Source organism: Alosa alosa, chromosome 14 (genome assembly GCF_017589495.1).
Source record: "Alosa alosa isolate M-15738 ecotype Scorff River chromosome 14, AALO_Geno_1.1, whole genome shotgun sequence".
Classification (NCBI taxonomy): domain Eukaryota; kingdom Metazoa; phylum Chordata; class Actinopteri; order Clupeiformes; family Clupeidae; genus Alosa; species Alosa alosa.
Window position 1 is genome coordinate 17,325,695 of NC_063202.1, and position 20,292 is coordinate 17,345,986.

Below are 20,292 nucleotides of genomic sequence, written 5' to 3' on the forward strand. Positions count from 1 at the left end.
GGAAACCCCACATCCTAGATTTTATTAAAAGGAATGTTGGAGCAAAATGTCAAATGACATAAGGCTTTTGATGTAGTGTCAATCCTTCTCGACACCCCCCCCCACAAAAAAAAAAAAAAAAATTAAACATGGTTCCACACTGATTTGTACACACCATCATGTCATGAATTATTTGGAGGCGACACATAGCACATGCCCAGATAAGAGAGCCCTGATTGCCGCAGTTAAATGAAGCATCATATCTCAGAGCTGAAAACCCCAAAAGATTACCCTCCCGATCCCACAAAACACATTCCCGTAACCTTACCAAGCCCACAGTACATGGTGATACTTCAATCAGGAGCCATTTCCGCAGGTGTTCCAGTTGTCAGCACAGCTTAAGATTCTCATTGAGGAGTGTTCCCTGGGTAGTGTAGTCATACCACATACACACCACACACTGGCCATGTCAGTTAAAAAACAAACAAAAAAACATTGAATTCCTCTCATTTTCTGCAAGGAGATTAAAATGGAATGCCAAGAAAATCAACAAATGAAAAAAAAAAAAAAAAAAAAAAAAAAAACACACATCAGAACATAAAGAGCAATCACCTGAAAATTTCAGCACAAAAAAGTGCATCCGTTTACCCTGCATGGGTAGTCAACAAAATCAATCAAAGGGAGAGAAAATAATACAACAACAAAACATTTAATACGCAAGTGAGGTGCAAAAAATGTCAGTGTTCTTTGTCAGGTATATAAAAAAAGAATACAAAGTCACTTCAAAATTATTTAAAATGTATTTTCCTCTCCTCCCCAACCCCAACACAGACAAAATGGGCAATCAATGATCATATCTTCAAGAGGCTGGGAAAATGTTCAGCTTTCGGTAGCAAGTGCAAAATACCGATCAGATCCTCCAACCCCCTTTTCACGGAGGACCAGATCAAATATGTGCGTTAGGGTCTACTGACTGAACATGGGCTGGGGGAGGGGGAGGGGGAGGTGAGAGTGTGTGTGTGTGTGTGTGTGGGGGTTATAGGTGTGTGTTGGTGCAGGGGCGGTGGATGGCAGCGGGGGTCTTCAGGAGGCAGGCAGCTCAAAGGAGATGAACTGTTTGAGTCGCTCCAGGTATTGAGCGTAGAGCTCAATGTCGTTGTGGCCAGCTCCCTCCACCCACAGAGGCTCCACGGCGCGAGGGCAGCGCTCGTAAATGGCCAGGCCGTGTGAGAAGTCGATGACCTCGTCCTCCGTGCCGTGAATGACCAGCACAGGAGATGCCACCTTGGACACCTTGTCAATACTGAAAATAGAAGAAAGAAAGAAAGAAAGAAAGAAAGAAAGAAAGAAAGAAAGAAAGAAAGAAAGAAAGAAAGAAAGAAAGAAAGAAAGAAAGAAAGAAAGAAAGAAAGAAAGAAAGAAAGAAAGAAAGAAAGAAAGAAAGGGAGGAAAGAAAGAAAGAAAGAAAGAAAGAAAGAAAGAAAGAAAGAACAAATGGTTGAATAACCACTGCTGTTCCATAGTATAGTTTTCTACTTAACTTTTCGTTCCTCACTGCTAGAAAGGATGAGAGAGAAGGATGAGCACTTCAAAGAGAAACAAAACTCTTTTTCTTTGCACATTTGTTTTTTTGTTTTTTTTTTGGCCTGACGAGATAACGAATGTTCTTGCCAAAAAAAAACAAAAACTGAGCCTGTATCGAACAACACAAACATTCATTCAAAGCTGCCAAGTGCCTCTATGTGTGTGGGCGGGCGATTGTGTCTGTCTTAAATGTGTCAAATCACATGTTTGCATACTTAGACAGAAACTAGGAAAGGAAAAGGAAAGGCACAAACAAGTCGCAATGTGAGGACCTGAAAAAAAGGTGCATAAATGTCCCATTTTATGCTCGGTAGTCACCGTACTCCCACTGAGGATGTTCCGTGGGGGGATGAGAGTCTGGGCCCGGGGCCTCATGCTACCTCTCTAACAGCTTCATTTCAATTATGCATACTAATTAATTTAGCTCACTGCATGACTAATTGTTGCTTATCTGTCTCCTTAGAGAGCGGCGACTCTGAAATTGGGGTTAGGTAGGAGATTAATGTATGGACAGAGTGACGGAGTAATTACATTCTAGACAGACGAAGACAATTATCTAAACAGTGCGAAACAGAGTCAGCAGCATTGATTCCATTCACACGGATGGGAGCGCGATAAAGGGGGCTTTCATCTCTCCGAGTGGATTGGATCCTGTGCTGTGCAAGGTGCATAATAAAGAGAGCACTGCCTGCTCTTCTGGATATTGGTAGGGAGTGCAGAGAAAGAGAGAAAAAAAAAGAGAGAAAGAAAGAAAGAAAGAAAGAAAGAAAGAAAAAGAAAGAAAGAAAGAGAGCTGAAACGGTGGGGTAAAAAAGACAGAGAGGAATGTTTGTATAAAAGTTTTAAAGATCCAAGCAGGGGGAAAGCGATATTCCACGTGTGACACAGTGACCCGGTCTGTGAGATCCCTACCGTTCTCTTTAAGCTGAACCTCTAAATTCTTCACTGCTGTTCTTTTTGGTTCCATCCCGATATCTCGCCCGCTGATTGCTTTCCCTCCCAGCACCATCCCTCATGGGCTCCTTAACACGCACACTCATACACATCACAAAAGCATACACTATTAGAGAGAGACATGGACACTTTAAGCCCAGAAAAAAAAAAAGCACAAGTGTGGCACAATGACAACATTGTTATGCGCACACTGTGTGAAGCCTGAAAGAAAAATGGGAGATGCCAGAGTGACTGGGCTTTCCGAGCTCCAGTGAAGCATCTGGAGCTCCGAGCTGCCAAAAGCAACATAAAAATTTAGCACCACGCTTGCCTCTTCCCTTTTCCCCTGGACGAGGGTGAGGGGGGGGGAAGCTCATCTGACACCTTTTCACCGTGGACGCACTTAATATTCCAAACCATTCCACACTGCAGCCAAGCGAAATCTTTGGAGACGGCCGACTCATTAAAGTTTCATAAAGTCTCGACTGTCCATTCACAATTCTTTCGCACATGGCGGCATTAAGCCTGGAGTTTAGTAGCAAGAGATCTGATTGTGGCTCTGGATGGTGCAATGGACAGAGACACATACACACAGAAAGGCACAATCTTCCTGGTACTGTCAGTACTCTGCCCACTGACACCAAGATATGTCTCATGAGAAGTTGAAGGACCACTGGACAGCAGAGGAAAATATAGGCCACACACACATACACGCTCACTCACTCACTCCTTAGAAGTTCAGCTCTTTTGACAACACCAGGAGTTGGGTAATGCAGAATCAATTATGGCTGCTCTCTCCACCATCACCTAAGGCCTCAACAGATACCTTTAAAAAAAAAAAAAAACACCTGAGCGCATCAATACGATGCCCTATCCCGACCCACATGCCTATTTGCTTGGCATCAAAGCGTGTTGGCGCCCGATCCCATTAGCATGGCCTAACTGCACATTCATTACAGACGTGGTCCGCGAACGGACATCGCCCCATTAGCACACAGACATTTCAATTGCTCACTACAGAGAAGTCATTACAAAAGCTCCAGCATAAGCAGGCACTGGAAGAGAGAAAAAGTATCTAGGATCTATTCATCAAAGAGGAGGAGAAGGGAGAGGGGATAGTGACAGACACAGCAGTGAGGGGAGTGAGAGAGAGAGAGAGAGAGTAACAATCGGAATATAATGAAGTGTGTACCCTGTAGCTACCATTAATTCCACTTCCACCCAGAGTGAGTGAGTGAGGCAAAGCAGCCTGAAGAGAAAAGAATGAATTCTGGGTCAGCCTTCTTTCTGTTGACTTGTTTTGCAGACTTGTGATCATTGTGACTAGCTTGACTAAAAAAAAAATTCTGAAAGGATAAAGCCAGGGGCAGACAGTATCTTTTGCTCGGAGATTACAACCGAAGTTCGTCGCAATTACTGCCACAATAAGACCCCAGATTCAGACCACTTATATCATTTCTGCTTGGAAAATGCCAGCCTCGTGTGAGTGGCTATAGGACATCACAAAAGAATCGAATTGCAGGAGAGCTTCTAAACCTACTCTCAGCAAACCCTTTACCAAGATCCCTCAAATGGAAAGGCTTCAGAATCTTCCAGGAATATTGTCAACCAACAATTCACTTTTATGTTAAGAGCACGAAAGCATGTGATGATATGAAGGATCACTATCAAAGTGACGGATTATAGGGAGCCAAATAAAACAGCGGATGATTAGAGTAATAGCTTGATTATAATGAACTCCACACAAACACCTTTATCCAAAAAATGTGGTCCAATTGTGCAAATCTAATGAGGTAGTGATAAAATGCCAGTATGTTAATTTGTTTGAGGCTGTAATGTTTACATGGCATCACTTCTTCTGTTCAAAGCTGTAACTGACTTAAAACAAACTCTAGACATTCTAACCATTTTAAACAAATAAGTATTGGATAATGTATTGCCAATGCATTGCTTATTATACAGCTACTTGCCAAAACAAGAGAGGATAATTCACACAGTTTTGTTTTTAAATGATTTTGTTACCCCTTTTTGTGGTTTCCGCTGAGGGAAAACAAAATAGTTCTCATGCAAATAGAAGGCGAAAGTTTCAGGTGTTGCATAACAATGTATTATTTCAATGTTCTGTTGTGAAAAGTGAACTTGCATAAGAAATATCAGTAATTGCTTACTTACTTTCAGTTTCACAAATGATGATATGAAGGTCTTTTTTTTTTACATTTTCATAGGGTTTATATTATGGACAATGATCCTACTCCATTCAAGTGAAATGAAAGCCACATAATCAACTGTTGGCTGCTGGCTCAGAAGCTTTGTTTGTAGTTTTTACAATAAATGTCAAGTACATGTAGGCTTTTAACTGCCAACATACAAAGATCATTCAAGGCCTGTAATTCTGAGGAATCCTTTCATTTGGATAAACATGCATGCCGATCATGACCAATGTACATGTTGTTGTTGTTCATGTCACTAGGGGCATACTTCTGACAGCTTCTGCACTACAGTGTGCGATTACTACAATTAGCAAGAAATCAATTGAACAGGCTACAGAGCAAAGACAAATTGCATGGTTCTCTTTTGCCATTTCCAGCCCCCCCACCACCACCACCACCACCCACCCACCCCCAACAAAACAAACAAACAAACAAACAAACAAACATGTTGTGAGCCCTGACTGAGTCCTGCTCAGGCTAGCCCAGCCTCTACAGCTCATTTGCTTGTGCTTGTTATTCTGCGTGTGTACCACACAGGTCTGGGATCAAAAGCTCATTCACCTGCTGATATTAAAAAATGGCTGGCCAGGGCTCCTTCAAATCTCCGCACAGGCGCTCCAGTGGCGGGTCTCATTAAAGCCCAGTCGAGTGTACAGTGTGCCATGCTCTCAGCACGGCGGGGGACCAGTACTGTGAATTAAATTCACACGCGTGTCCGAAATCACACACGTGCACTTGCTTTGATCTTTGGAGGGGTCTTTAAAACGCTTAACGCGCAACAAACTTGAACCGCACTTAAATCAACAGCGTGTGAAAGCGCTAGCCACGCGACGCCTGTTTGAGGAAGGTATTCAGACAGAACATGGCACCAGCACGTGTCATCCTCCTTAAGACTTCAAAACAAAAATGTAATCTTCATCTCAAAGGACCGCTACAGTTTCCACAACCCAGCACTGGCCAGACCATTGAAAAACAGAGCTGTCCTCTTAGCTGAGAAATGGCTTTTGTAAAGAGGAAAAACAGGTCCTCCTACCTGAAAAATGCCGAAAAACACATTAAGTGATAAATGGCGTGCTGTAACGCGATATGAAAACACAGTGGCCAAGTCTGAAGTGGAGCCCATACAAAAGTGCTCCATCACATCCTGTCCACTCAATGGAGACGGCTCTCTGATTGAGGCTCTGCGCGCTCACGCAGCTGAGGCCTCAAATGTCATGTTTACACTTTATCTCTAGCGCCAGACGTGGCAGCTAGACGCAACGAGCATCTCCAGACGCACACACAAAACACAAACGTGCTCACACACACACACACACACACACACACACACACTTCAAAAGCTGTGGCACAATACATCAAAGATCCTGGTAAGGTGTGTGCTTACACTTCTCTAGCTGCCACTCACCTCTCCCACCCAGAGAAAAAATAAAAAAATGTTTAGACTCTCAGGAGGCAGTCTCTTTCCGAAGAGATGAGGAGACGGTGTTAATAGCACACTAGTTTGCTGTGATCCGCTGCACCAACACGTCAGTTTAATATTCATTATTTCTGTATGATTATTTTTTTAATAGATCGCCTCAAATTGCCTTCTCTTCATCTGTGGAAATGCATAATGTAGCAAAGCACGCAATATATCCTGACTATATTCTCCTTGTGCTTATAAGTCTGGAGAGCTCACTGTCAGGTCTGCTAAGGATAGAACACTAGTGGTGCCTCTTCCACCTGCTGCCAGCGAACGATAGGCAGAACTAAATCTCTCTGGCTGTCATCGAGAAGGCCGAGGAACTGATGTAACAGATGTCATGGTGTTAATTGCCAACTCATCGTCTCCAGGCCGCCATGCCAAAATAATCCCTCTAAAGATTTTTTCGGAGAGCGATGATTCCTCCGAGTAGTGTAGGATAGCAATGTGAGCAGGCAATCCCCTAGCCATTCAGCCCTCCACACTGGCCCCCTCCCTCAAACTAGGCTCGAAACTAATATCACAATATTTCATGCTATTTATGGCGATAATGACATATGTTTTGTTTGTTGTGTTTGCACGGCGATCATGACTATAAGCTGAGGTGAAGGTGAGGAAAAAACAGTGGTGTGTAAAGAACTAATGAGGATATGAAAATGGTACACTCATGCACAGTTCCACCTGCGCATAGCCAGCCAAGCACCCACAAAATGAAATAGCCTAGACAAGAAATCTGGATCAAAAGAACTCCTGGACTGCTGTGTGGTTCCATAAACGCTTGATTACTTGGGCACAAGCTGAGCTCGGCTTCATAAAAAGGCCTGGCGCACATTACGAGGTGCTAAGTTAAAGCAGGACCTCTGTGACGTCGCCGCCCGACTTTCAAAGCAAACGTCTATTTTCAGTGGCACAACAAAGAGCAAAGGGGCAGCTGAAACATGCTGAGGGCAGCCAATGTGATGGGGAGAGAATGCTGGAGCGAGGCTGTGTGCGCGGAACCTCATTGGCGTGTTGAAGCCCGTGTGAGAGAGGCACTAGAGCACTTTGTAAGAGCATGGCTCGGAAAAAAAAAAAAAAAACATAGGGCTACGTGTCGTGTAAATGCATTCCAAATCACACATAATGACACGGATGGAAAGCCAGAGATATCCTGATGATAATGGACATCCAAACTAAACGTGTGTGTGTCTGTGTGTGCTTGCACAAGTCAAAAGTTGGGTGTGTGTATTTTTCACTGAAAGGAGTAAATTGGCTTTGTGGCAGGAAGAGGGCGGAGAACCTGGCTGAGCTGACAGGGGAAAAACATGAGAGCAGCAGACGGTGTTTCTGCTGAGGTAGTGCACTGGCTGGGGTCAGCGCACTGCGAGAGTCCGAGCACCTGCGCTGCGGACCGCGGCAGCCAGCCTCTAAAACCACACCAATCAGCCAGCACCACTCACCTGGGGAAGGCATCAAAGCAGTAAGTCTTGCGGGTGTCAGGGAAGGCAACGCGCAGGCCGGACATGAGCGGGGAGTGCAGGATGACGGCAGCACATTCATAACGGGACGCCAGGTCCACCGTGGGCACCGTGCCAATGCTCTGGCCGTAAAGGATGATGTTCTCTGGCGTCACTCCATACCTGAGGGCACAGGGGAGGGAGAAGGGCACAGGGGAGGGAGAAGGGGGGTGGTGGGGGGTTGTGAGGCAACTCTGCTCAGTCATAGATTTTCAGTTCAAAAAATAATAAGTCTCCACCTGAACAAGAGTTTAAATAAAAGCAGACCAAAAAGAGATCAAATAACATGATTAGCATTAAGGCTCCAGATGCTAGCTAAAGTAAACCACCCTTTAAAAACAGCAGTAAATCTTGTTGCACCAGACAGTGTTACCCAACACGGGCTTAAATTGCACCGCTCTGTCTGAACACAGGGCTGCATGGCACGCTTCAATAAATACCCAAGTAAACTGTCAAAACAAAGACTTTAACTGCTAAACACAAGGTGAGGAAAGAAGAAGGGCTTGTGTATGTCCTGGAGCAGGTAGATGTCAGCAGTGGTTGTTTTTATTGGACATTTTTAAGATGTGCTCAGAGCGGCCTCCCTGACAGCTGTCAGGACTTAATGCCGTCCCGCCGATCTCGGGCAAGGGCTCTGTGCGTCTTAATAAAGCGCAGGCCCCTCAGAGAGGCACTCGCGGAACGGCTCCATTCCTCTCGTGTCACTCGCCCTGGCGTTCCTGGCACGCTCATGTGAGAGCGAGCGCGAGAGCCGGGCTCTGTCCTGGAGGAGCGAGCTGCAACTCAATCACAGTTGGCAACGCACAGCATGTCAGGTATGCGTGGAGTTTCAGGCTAAACGGTGCCACTTTTGATATCTGACCGCCCTGGGGGCTGGCGGTCGCCTCAGCTGGGCAGGCCCTACAAGCCGAAGGACCCGCCGGTCCCTGCGGGCCCAGGTGAGGATGTTCGACAAAACTGAAGCAGCTGGAGATGAGCTATATTTGTGACTAAAGTATATTTGTGACTCCACCAAAAGGAAGTCCCATTATTAGAGGGAACTAACAACTGGTCATGTTATTGACCGCATCTACTTTGCCCTGTAATATGCATACAGGAAGGCAAAGCATTCCTTCTGCTGTAAAAGGACACTTTAGTACTAGTAGCAGGCAGATAATGCAGGTCTTCTTCATTTCTTGACTGCATTTCAAACCCAACTACAACCTACAGAGGTTAAGTTGAGATGTGAGGACTAACTTTGCATAAATAAAATGGACAAACAATGACTTCATCCTTGGCCCTCTTCTCATTGTCTAAAATAAGAGAGAGCGTGTAAGCTAATGAGATGAAACGATTGTGCTCCATAATTTGCAAATTAGCTTCAATAACCCTCCTTATCGTTACATGACCGTGAAACAGGACTACTATGCTAACCAACTGAACAATGTTATCTCTGGGATGATGATAGATGCCACTTCTGTAACCGAGGACACACAGTAGCCTCTGATGAGTGGAACCACTCTTCCTTTCATTTTTAACCCTTAAAGGTGTAGGTTTTTGAACATTCTAAGTTCCGCAACAATTGAAGGTTCTAAAATTCTATGTTGAATTCAATGAACCCAGATATTCTTTAGAACGTTCATTTCTCAACATTCCCATCACACCGGTGTGACGGTACTCCTTTAAGGGTTAACACTTGGAAAAGAATGACAACGCTTCCATGACTTCTACGTCAGGTTAATTATAATCAAAAAGCCGAGTGTCTGGGAACCTAACCACCATTAGAAACCAAACCTCGTATATGCAACATGAGCCAAATGACATTTGAAATTGCTACTCATCAGCAACCAAAAACCAAGAGATGGATTTAAGCAACGCAACAAAACTAGCCTGACTATAGTGGATTGGGGCATTTCACTGTGCATCTCTTTCAGCATTACATAACTATAACAGCAGGGATATAGGCCTATTGCTACTGTGCTGAGAGCTATGCAAAGAGCATAATTTACATCACAGTGTAATGGAAATAAAGAAAGAGTAGTTTCTTCACAAAGCAAGCCACGTGAACCGCAAGTGCTTTGAAAACACTGTGCTCGGCCAAACCACATTCATCCAATGATCTGGCTTTGCCACGAGCCATGCAATCACACATATCTTAATGTCTGTTTGGGTGCCAAAGGTGGATTGCTTTGATTACACTGATGCCATTGTGGTACCCGGGGCTGTGGCTGCAGAGATGGAGAAGGAAAAACACATTTAGGGTCAAATAATATGTTGCTAACAGTGTGCGCAGATCAAGATTAGAGGGTGGAGAGCTGATCTGGAGGTAATTTGGTAATAGATGAGAGGGACTGGCTGGCAGAAATCAGCACCCTTTTCCAGGTCAGCAAAACAAAGCTATTTTCACATTTCCCTCAAATGAGGAATTGATCGTTAAAACCTCCCTTTTGTGCGGGTGTCATTATGTTTGGGGAGCGACAAACTTGCAGATGTTTAGATGAAGAAGCTTGTCCAAATAGAGGCTGCCCCAGACGGAAAGCTATTGAAAGCACAGGCTCAGCAGATGCCATGTTTCCGTGCACAAAAATGAGGGCAGTGAGCAATGGCCTGTCCAAACAAGCATGGCTATGGCTGTGTGGAACAACCTACCCAGGATCGGCACGGCACTGAAGCACGCTACAGCGAGCTGACAGCCAAGCGCTGAGCTGGGCCTACAGCCACTGCGGCACTCTTGGAGTGCGCGCACGCACACACACACACACACACACACACACTCACACATGTGAATGGTTGGGATGGCTCAGGGAATAGCTCACTCTAAAGAAGGAAAATCCCAGGGCCCAAGTGTTTTCAATCTAGAATAATGACACATATGTCCTCATACTGGAAGGTTCAACACTCCACACACGGCAGTCACTGTATGTCGAAAACAAACACTTGGCCAAAATAAACAAAGCGGATGTATTTCCTTTCCCACTAAAGAGAAGAAACAACACCCGTTCCTGCAATGTTTTGGTTTAAGAAAGCAAGGCCACTCTCTTTGCATGAAAACTATGTGGCGTCTTTCCTTAATTTAAACATTAGCTAAGTCTGCCTCGTTTCTGCACAGGCATCCTCATGTTAATAACCAGATTAAATTTGCACACGTACGCAAATTCAGCACACACAGAATGGGAGAGTGGCTTAGACAACAATGCAGTCCTCATTTTTCCCAAAACATGACGAAGAAGTGTTTAAGGTCTCCAAGAAGAAATACTTTGCCCCGAGCGACTCTGAACTCAATGATTCACGTCTCGTCCTCGCTGGCTGGCGAGGTAAGCGGTGGCAGAGGGGAAATTCAACATGACATTCTCTTGGAATTTTATTTGAACTCCGGCTGGCATTTCTCAGAGAGAACCTATGACATTCTAGCATTTGAAATGGCAAACAGTGAAGTGATATACTCATTACAGAGTAGATCACGGTCGCTCCTTTAGCTCGGGAAGGACTCATCTCTACAGCCATACTGAAATGATGAGAGATTAACAATTAATCAAGTCTGTGCTGACTTGTAATTGATTTTCCTGAAGACCCCCTGCTATATTGTAATGGCTGCTGCATCTGGAGACTCAGTGCACCAAGGATTTTGCACAGGGGTAAAATCAGGATAGCCAATGTGTGTGTGTCTGTGTGTGGTCAGAGTTGTATAGAAGCTCAAGCCAATCTCAAGCAGGGATGATGTGGGAACACTATCCTCTTCTCCAAACACCTACTCTCAATTCAGCACAAGAAAACACCCGGCAGAGAGAGAACAAACAGCGACAGAGCCACAGGACTGACCATCCCTCCTCCCTGCATTCATTAGCAATGATGACCCCCGCTGGCAAACAGGCTCACAATCACCTCAGCGCAGACCACACCACACGCAGCTCACCTTTGGTCACTCGGATTAAATATTAAAATGCCATCTGACTGGTGCTTTCATTCAATGTCTTTTTATAGGGTGGTATGTGGGTTGCTGGAATTATGGAATGGAGTGAATGAATAAACATGTCAAATTGCTTCAGATCATGTCACACCACGCAGAGAACAGAATATTAAATAACAAAAGCTCTGGTTTGGCAAGGTGATGCAACCAACACTAAACCGAAAAATAAACACTCTATGCACGCTTCATAATCGACCGTAAATTGATCGTAATATCTGGGTGCCACCATACACGTGAATGCGAAGAGGAAACTCTGCGCTTGATAACTTACACAGCACACGGTGAGACCTGATGAGTCACTAAACAGCAAACAATAAAGAGGCCGTCCAAAATGGTGGCAAATTAGAGATGAATTATCTTTAAGCTGCATCCTTAACACCCTTAACATGTCAAGACAGCTAAACAGGATTAGCGAGCATAGGTGCCACATACAAGCGTATCCAGCAGCATCCTTTAATACTTTCTTGGAAGTGCAAATGAATCCTCTTGCGACATGGTTCAGTGTACACTGCTGAAAGGGTACAAGCAGGCATGCTAATTAAGTCTCTAAAGCTGGGGCTTCCCTCTCCGTTACCAATTTAGGAATCACTTATTAGACACGTTATCAGCGGCTGACCACCACTGCAGGATAAGCACAAGTTAGTTAAAGTTTGCTTGCAGTTTTCAGGCATAAATATACAGCAGCAGCTGCAGCTATGGCTTTTACGTTGCTAAATGAACTGGACTCGATTCCTGGCTCGACTGAGGCTGCGTGCTTTTTTTTTGGTTTGTTTTATGAGCAATAAAATAAAAGCACAACAGCTAATAAAACACACAACACATAAGGCCCAGTCTGAGCAATTTGTTATACAATCTCTTCCACACAGCACTGAATTAGGTCTGGCTGACAAATTTTACAAATTCCATACGATCAGTCGAGAGAACTCAGTCGTATCCCACCCACAGTCGTCTTGCCAAGTCTTTTGCAGCCTGTCAAGACTGTGAGAAAGCAAATCAGCAGGGGTCTGGGCTGCGGAACATGCCCTTGTTAACACATCCGTGACAGGCATGCCTGGCCTAAGACAGATGATACGGACCCCTCCTCTCCTGCCTGTGAGAGGATAATTTACTGACGTCCCACCTCAGGCCATAAACAAACAGCTTACTGAGCCAGTGGCTGAGGATGACCCCTTTAATTTAATGTGTGACAGTGTCGTAACGGCATGATGTAAAATATCGAATGTACCCTCACTGACTCACAGAAGAAAAGGGTGTAAGTTAACAGCATCGTGGTATTCTTTAGTCAATTCAAGTCACATTTATTTATATAGCAATGCATTAAATGCAATGCAATTGACCCAAGGTGTTCACAGAAATAAAATAAAGTCTAAAATAAGAATGTCAAGATGTGCAAGATTCAGTGGGAAATAAGGGACATTTTGATGCGGATGGCATGGATATGTACTGTATTCCTATGTACACAGCAAGTTGTAGCCTTAGCCTTAACAGAGCAGATATGATTTCAATCATGACCTCAATTACAGTGGTTGCAATCCAATTATTGCAGTGCTTCACTGTAATCTATCAGTCAACACTAACTAGGCTTTACCCATGCTAAGACTTAGATGGTTTATTTTATTTCCCCCACTGTTGAACCAGTGAATGCCTGGACATCCTTTCCTTCCACTCCATCATTATGAGGGCCTGACTGAATCATTAGGGGGTACCACAGGCAGACTCCACGACCGCCCTTATTACCTGCAGCTCTGTCTTCAGATTAAGGCTCACTCTGACTCTGGCTTGCTTCCTCTCTGCGAGCTGCTCCCAACACACTTGGGTGGCATTTGACAGGCCGACCCAATCCCGGCCCGCAAACCTTTCTCCGCAGCGCAGCGCACCAGACACAGAGAAAAACAAGACGGCGACCCCCATGAGCACCTAGCCAGGTGTGCTCACCGCCCCGGCACAGCACACTGGAGCGTGGTGATGTCTTGTCTCTTCAGCGGCTGGAAATTGGGCTACAATTGGCTGCAACACTGTTACCCGAGTCCGACCTCCGAGAGCCATCGGGCTGGAGAGGAGCAAGTAATTGAATCCAATGACACTTCTCTGAGCACATTCTTCCCGACACAGATTTAAAAGCAATTGCATTGGGGAACAGAAAAGGGTGTTTCCTACACTTCTCCTTCAGTGACTCTACAATAGCAGGTGCTATAAAGATGTTATTTGAACCATTCAAAAGCCTTTAAGTGCAACCCACAATTCATACAATGTTTGCAATTTAAATCACCCCTTCCTCGCTCCGCAGTCTGGATTTTCACAATAGTCATCCTCACCAGGATTCAGAAACCCGGTGTCCCACCGTCAGTAGCTTATCCTCTGCTGGGCTGCAGAGCGGAGCTGGAGAGCTTGGCGCTCACAGACTGTGCCCAGCCAGCCACCGGGTGCCAACCGCTGCCCTGCACCTGTGAACCGCCCCCTTATTAGGCTGTATTCCCTCTCACTGCACAAATAGTCAATCACACACCCACGCCAGAGGCTGGGAACAGATTGGAGCCCATGAGAGGCAGGGTTGGGCGGGGTGGGGTGGGATGGGATGAGATGGGCTGGATTCAACAGCCACGGGAAGAAAAAAATCTCCCTCCTACACTCTGACGAAAGCACACAAGCAGAGGGGGTTTTGTGTTATAAAAAAGGAGATTTCTCGCAAATCTATTTTGAGTGCCAACAAAAATAGCATGCTCACTTTCACGGCGAGTTTTACCTGGCACTGCCTTATCATAGGGAGCGGACCGTCCTTGAATTTCGATGGAATCGCATCATCATGCTTCGGAGGTGCGATACTCCCTAAGGGTTGAATGGGTAATAAATTGCTTAATGCTGGACTTCATTACGCCTCGCCCAACAATACTATTTGGCCCAATCAGATTATCAATCCCAATGGAAAGCTGATTGTAATTCATAGCTGAACTACCCAGAGTGCAATGGACTCTTTCTCAGTCCCTACACTCTTAAAAACCGGCAACACAAATGCCACCGAGTTCACGTCATCGTCTTGTCAAAGATCGAATCATTGAGCTGCAAACCAACCATGCAAGTCAAAGGCTATCCACAGCCTGGCAGGCAGCACCGGGAGCTCAGCATGGTCAGGGAGGAAACCATGGCGTCCAGCACTCTAATAAGAGGGAAGTGCTAGCGGTGACTTGGAGAGGAAGGCAAACATGGCCTTCAATGACGGGTGAACAGTGAGGGTTTTAAAGTGAGTGGTCCTTGTGGAAAAAGGCACTATAAAACACTTAGGGAGCAGGTGAGCAGTGTGCTTATCTATTAAGAGTAGTTTGTTCCTGCCACTTCAGTTACTTTTTACTCTGAGACCCTTAACGGACAAATCACTACAGAATATGATTAAAAATGCAGACAGAAAATGTCTTGACACAAGGTGAATCAAGCTAGCTTTGACCTGAGCAGACAATGTAACCAAAGTGAAAACATAGTTTTCTACCCAAACACAGAAAGTTGCTAGGTCGGTAATCGCCTATAGAGGGCCGCTCAGACAATGGCATTCGTCATGGTTATGTGTAGGGATGTAACGGTATAAAAATTTAACCTCGCGGTTATAGTGACCAAAATTATCACGGTTTTCGGTATTATTGCGGCATTTTTAAGTGTGTTCAATATGTTCAGAAAGCACTAATAGGCCTACATAAGCTGAAATTGTTTCAAAAAGTGTGAAAGCATTTACTATATTACAAAATATAGGCAAAACCTTATCAAAAGTGCAACATTTAACCAGGGATGCTGGAGCTCATTTTCACCTGGGGGTGCTCTCATAGAGGGGGTGCTGAGGGAGGGTAAAAAATTGTTACTGAGGAGATTCTTTTATTCTGGTGCATTTTAAGGTGGCCTATTGCTACTATAGAGCATATTTTCATTCACATTCATAGGCCTACATCCTGACTGCACAAACAAACCTGGCTGAGCTGAGCATTCTTAATTCATAGCATAGCATTACCGTGGCATGTACCCATTCACTTTTTCCTAGGTCATGTTTAATTGGCTTTGTGCCACAGTTAAATCCATCAAGTAGATAACAGAATCAGTAGGGTACCAGTTTTGTTTCAGGCCTACTGTATGTCAAAAGCAGGTTTGGATGAAGCTGGGAAGGATTAAACACACAATTTCCACACCGTAGTAATCATCTGTAATAATCATGATATATGAAATAAAACCGGTAATTGTTATCGTCAACATTTTTATCGCGGTTTACCATTATACCGGTAATCGTTACATCCCTAGTTATGTGCCATTAAAATGATTTTGGAAACATTATGTTTAACTATCCACAGTACATGGCAATGCATTAAGTCGACTTAGAAAACTTGGTTGGTCGGATCAGACTACAACCCCGATCTTCATAAGTAAATGTTCACATTAAGCCAATTAAAGTAATTTGTTGAGTGAAAACCTGAGTGTTAATACAGACTGATGGCAAAATTCACAAGTTCTTATTTCCAATAGCTAATACCTTGCCAACAGCTGGCAAACTCTTCAAGAGAGGAACTGCAAACGTGTCAGGTGTTGATAAAGGGTGCTAACAATTTTTTCCAAGCAACACCTTTTAAAGCCTTCATCTGTTTTGAAGGAATTAACATATAGGCAATAACCACTTTTGGTCTTGCTTTACTTAAAAGGTATGTTCCCCTTGAACTATTTTTACCTGTTAGGTATGATAAGGGCTGAGAATTCCGCTTAGTTAATGTTTCACTGGTATGGGAAGAATTTGACTGAAACCGAGTGGTTTTCCCAGAGTGTAGTAAGTTCTACACAAAATGTTATGTTAATCATACCTAGGGCTTTTTTTTTTTTTTTTTAAACTTGCATTTCAGCTCAGAGTAATATGTGAAAACAGACAAACTGTTCTGAACAAATGTCAAGCACGGTCATTTATCAATATTTTTGGGGAACTAACCGTTTTCACAGAAGATTTTACAGTAATCACATCATTATGATATCTATGAAAACCAAACATTCCAGGACCAGGATAATAATGGAATGGCTCAGAGAATGCAAGATGTTGTTTGCAAGATGTTGCTTTTGTTTTACAGGTCATCACCATCCAACCCAAAGGACATGACACAACCAATCTGAACACCAATCAAGGGTGCACTGAATATACAAAATGTTTAATTTAGCTTAATTGCTTGAAGGACGCACAGTTATTTCCCTAGAAATTTACATAAAAAAAATGATGCATCAGTTAACCTTGTCAAAAAGAATGTTAAGAGAGGTTGTGATAAATAAATAAAAATAGTCCCATATTTTTATATTGTCATAAAAATGGGTTTCCTATCATTTGGTCTTTTGAATCAATCTGCATTACCATAAAGACACCAGCCCATAATATAGCCGGAAGTGTGCCCGACAACTCTGTCTAGATGGTCTCTGATAGACCAACTATTTGGATGAGGAACCAATGGTGATGGTTTGAGATGGCCTACATTCTCCTAGGAGCAAGAAGCACTATGAACAACAGAGAGAAACATATGCTCACTCAAATCAACATGTACTCTATATCTTCAGATCAGTGAGACTTACATAAAATACATCTAAACTCTATGGTCTGTTCAAGAATGTATGCCTGATGACCCAGTTTATTCCTTCAACTAAACAATTCTCCAGTCTAGGAACTACAGGTTTTCATGACAAAGGCATAACAAGGCAATTCAGTCAGGATGAGGGCTAAAATAGAATATCTAATAGAAAAACATATTTGTGGCTGACTGTATAATGTCTCCTCATTCTTCCCCACTGCAGCAGCAGTAAGTGCTTCTTGCTTCCCACACAATGAACAAAGGAGCGATTTCCTTCCAGCACTGGTCAATACTGGCCATCTTGGTACTTCTTCCCGTTGAGCTCTATTGTTGTCTACAAGCAGGAAGTCATCCCATAATGACTTCATCCCTCTAAACTACCGCTGAGTCTTCTTTCAGGAAGTAGCTTTCAACCGTGTGAGTAGCAGCACAGCTTGGACATGGTAGCTATTCAAATCACCCATCATGTGTGCCTTCCAGAATATAGTGAATAGATATACAATACAATGGACCAGGTGTATTAAAAGGAACTGCTTTCCTACAGTACCCCAGCCTGAATTAGGGGACAGGCCTACTCGTGAATAGGTATACAATTTAGTCTTCGTGAAATGCATCCTCCCTATGAAACGACTCAATCAGCATTATGTCTGAACTGAATAGTCATCGTCACAATTGACAAATGCTATAGCCAACAGTAATACTGCTGACAGCCATCATGTATGATCAGCGACGATCAAAACGACTGGTAGCAGACAGTAGAATGAGCAGTAGTTTTAGATGACCCTTTTGTAAGTGGTTTACGTGACGTAGATGATGTAGCTATGGAGACAAAGAATAGCTAATGGTGATCTCCGACAAATGGATGCTGCCCTGTATCCCTATCTTGCAGATATGCAGTGTCAGTGGGCCCAATTCCAAGGCCCAGGGTCGTTGAGTTCATCTCTGTGGGAGACACCGTTAGCTTTACAAAGCAGCTAAGCTGTTATTAGCATAAATTCGGAGTAGGTACTTACTTGTTCCTGAGAACTTGCCAGGCCGCTTCGATATCGGCATAAAGATTCTTCTCTGATGGTTTCCCACTGCTCACGCCATAACCAGAGTAATCGTAGGAGAATACATTACAGTTGATTCTCGAGCCGAGGCCAATGTAGAAGCTGCACATCTGACCCAGGTCAACCGCGTTGCCGTGGGAAAACAGTAAAGTATACCGACTGTTTGGAGCACATCGGACGAACATGCATCCAACCCGGTTTCCTCTACTCGTCCGGGTGTTGAATACCTCGACTGCATCCAATTCACGTTGGGAATATTGCCAATCAGCACGTTCGGTTAAATGAAGGCTTGTCGTCCCATTTGCATCAGTGTGCACGGAGTATGTGGGCTCCGGTGGGAGAAATGCTAACTTAGCTGCAATACGACTTGGACAGGGCGGGCAGCAGAACAGCCAGCATAGTTCGCCGAGGGAGAAACCATTCATCCTAGGGCCTTGCTCGGGCATTGAGACTCAAAATTATTAATAGAAGCCCCTGACTTTGCAATAATGTGTTGATAAAAGGAATAGCAATACAATAATGCGCAATCTTCGGCCGGCAAATCAGCCAGCGAACGTTACCTGAATCGGCTATCGTTTGCTGGCTAGGCTAGCCAACAGTTCTGTATAGCTAATAGCAAAATAATGAGGTACAAAAACCCTTTGACATAACGAGCTGGTTGTTGTGGGTCGGCAAATGGTTAACGATATAATAACTAAGTGCAGAATGTTCGAGGTATTGGTTCCAGTATTATTCAAATTAATATACAACGAAAGGCTAACTAGCCTAAAACAATGTAAGCAGCCATGACTCCAGCTCGGCGAACGCCAAATATAGGACTTCCGGGAACATTTCATATCCTATCCCAGTTCACGAGCCAATGGATACTGACGTCAGGGGTTATCTGATGTTATGCGTCATGTTAAATGGAAACTGAGGAAATATAGACATAACATTGCATTTACATTTGTTCATTTAGCAGACGCGTTTATCTAAATCCACTTAAAAAAAAATAAGGAATAACATTCAAGCTACAATGCAGAGGTAGGCTACGGAGGCCCCGAAGGGCCATGATGGGAATTATATTGGTGGACATTTATTTCTAGAGCCCTTTATGAGGAGACCTTAGGTAGCAATTAATACTAGACCCAATTAACACGAAGTAGCCTCTCAAATCTCTCCCAACTTAAATTTGTGTAGGCGGGGTTAATTTCGGGCTGGCCAGCGTCCAGGCTAACATCAAAATGAGAGTAGCCTACATACGTTTTAGATATACTAATCAAGGTGTAGTCGAAAGAGAAATTGGCAGAATAAGGAGAGGAGGGAATAAAGGAAGTGCATGCATGATAAGTGTATACCCCACTTAGACAGCAACATCCCATTCTGCAACCCATAACAGCCTTCACTCATGGGAAGTCTTTCCACAAGATTGTTGAGGGTCTGTGGGAATTTTTGCCCATCAATCCAGAAAATGCATTTTTGAGGCCAGGCACTGTTGGATGAGAAGAACTGGCTCACAATGTCTGCTCTTGTCCATCCCAAAGGTGTTTAATGATGTAAAACCCTGATCTGTGAGCCAGTCAAGTTCTTCCATTCCAAAATCACTTAAGCACATCTTGCCCTGGACCTTGCTTTGTGCACTGTGGAGCACGCTGGTTGAGGGATAATGATGAAAGTATGTTTTTTTTCAGGGGTTGGGCTGGGTTAGTGAAGGGAATTTCTAATGCTTCAGTACCGACATTTTGGACAGTTCTATGCTTATTGCTTAGACTACAACATTTTGGGAACAGGGAAGCCCTTTCTGGTTCCAGCATGTACACAAAGCAAGATCCATTAAAAGTTTGTTGGGCGAGATTGGTATGGAAGGACTTCACTGACCCATAAAGAATGAGTCTCTATGCAGAAATACTTCTTCTGAATGGGCAAATATACTTGCACTCTGAAATTTTGTGGAAACCCTTCCCAAAAGAGTGGAAGCTGTGGTACAATTCCATATTAATATGGTTTTAGAATTTGATGTGATTAAATTTCCTGTGGGTATTATGGCAGGTGTCCCAATGGTTTTGTATATATTTGCAGGT

General features: G+C 43.9%; 1 protein-coding gene across 1 annotated transcript; it reads right to left on the reverse strand.

Annotated features, from left to right (window-relative positions):
- Positions 1–760: 760 nt before the first annotated feature.
- abhd17c (abhydrolase domain containing 17C, depalmitoylase) lies at positions 761–19,031 on the reverse strand. The gene is made up of 3 exons (XM_048263762.1): positions 18,194–19,031; positions 7,608–7,787; positions 761–1,282 (listed from the first exon to the last, which is right to left on the reverse strand). The coding sequence occupies exons 1-3, from the start codon at positions 18,676–18,678 to the stop codon at positions 1,063–1,065; spliced, it is 885 nt and encodes a 294-aa protein (XP_048119719.1). The 5' UTR covers positions 18,679–19,031; the 3' UTR covers positions 761–1,062.
- Positions 19,032–20,292: the final 1,261 nt, after the last annotated feature.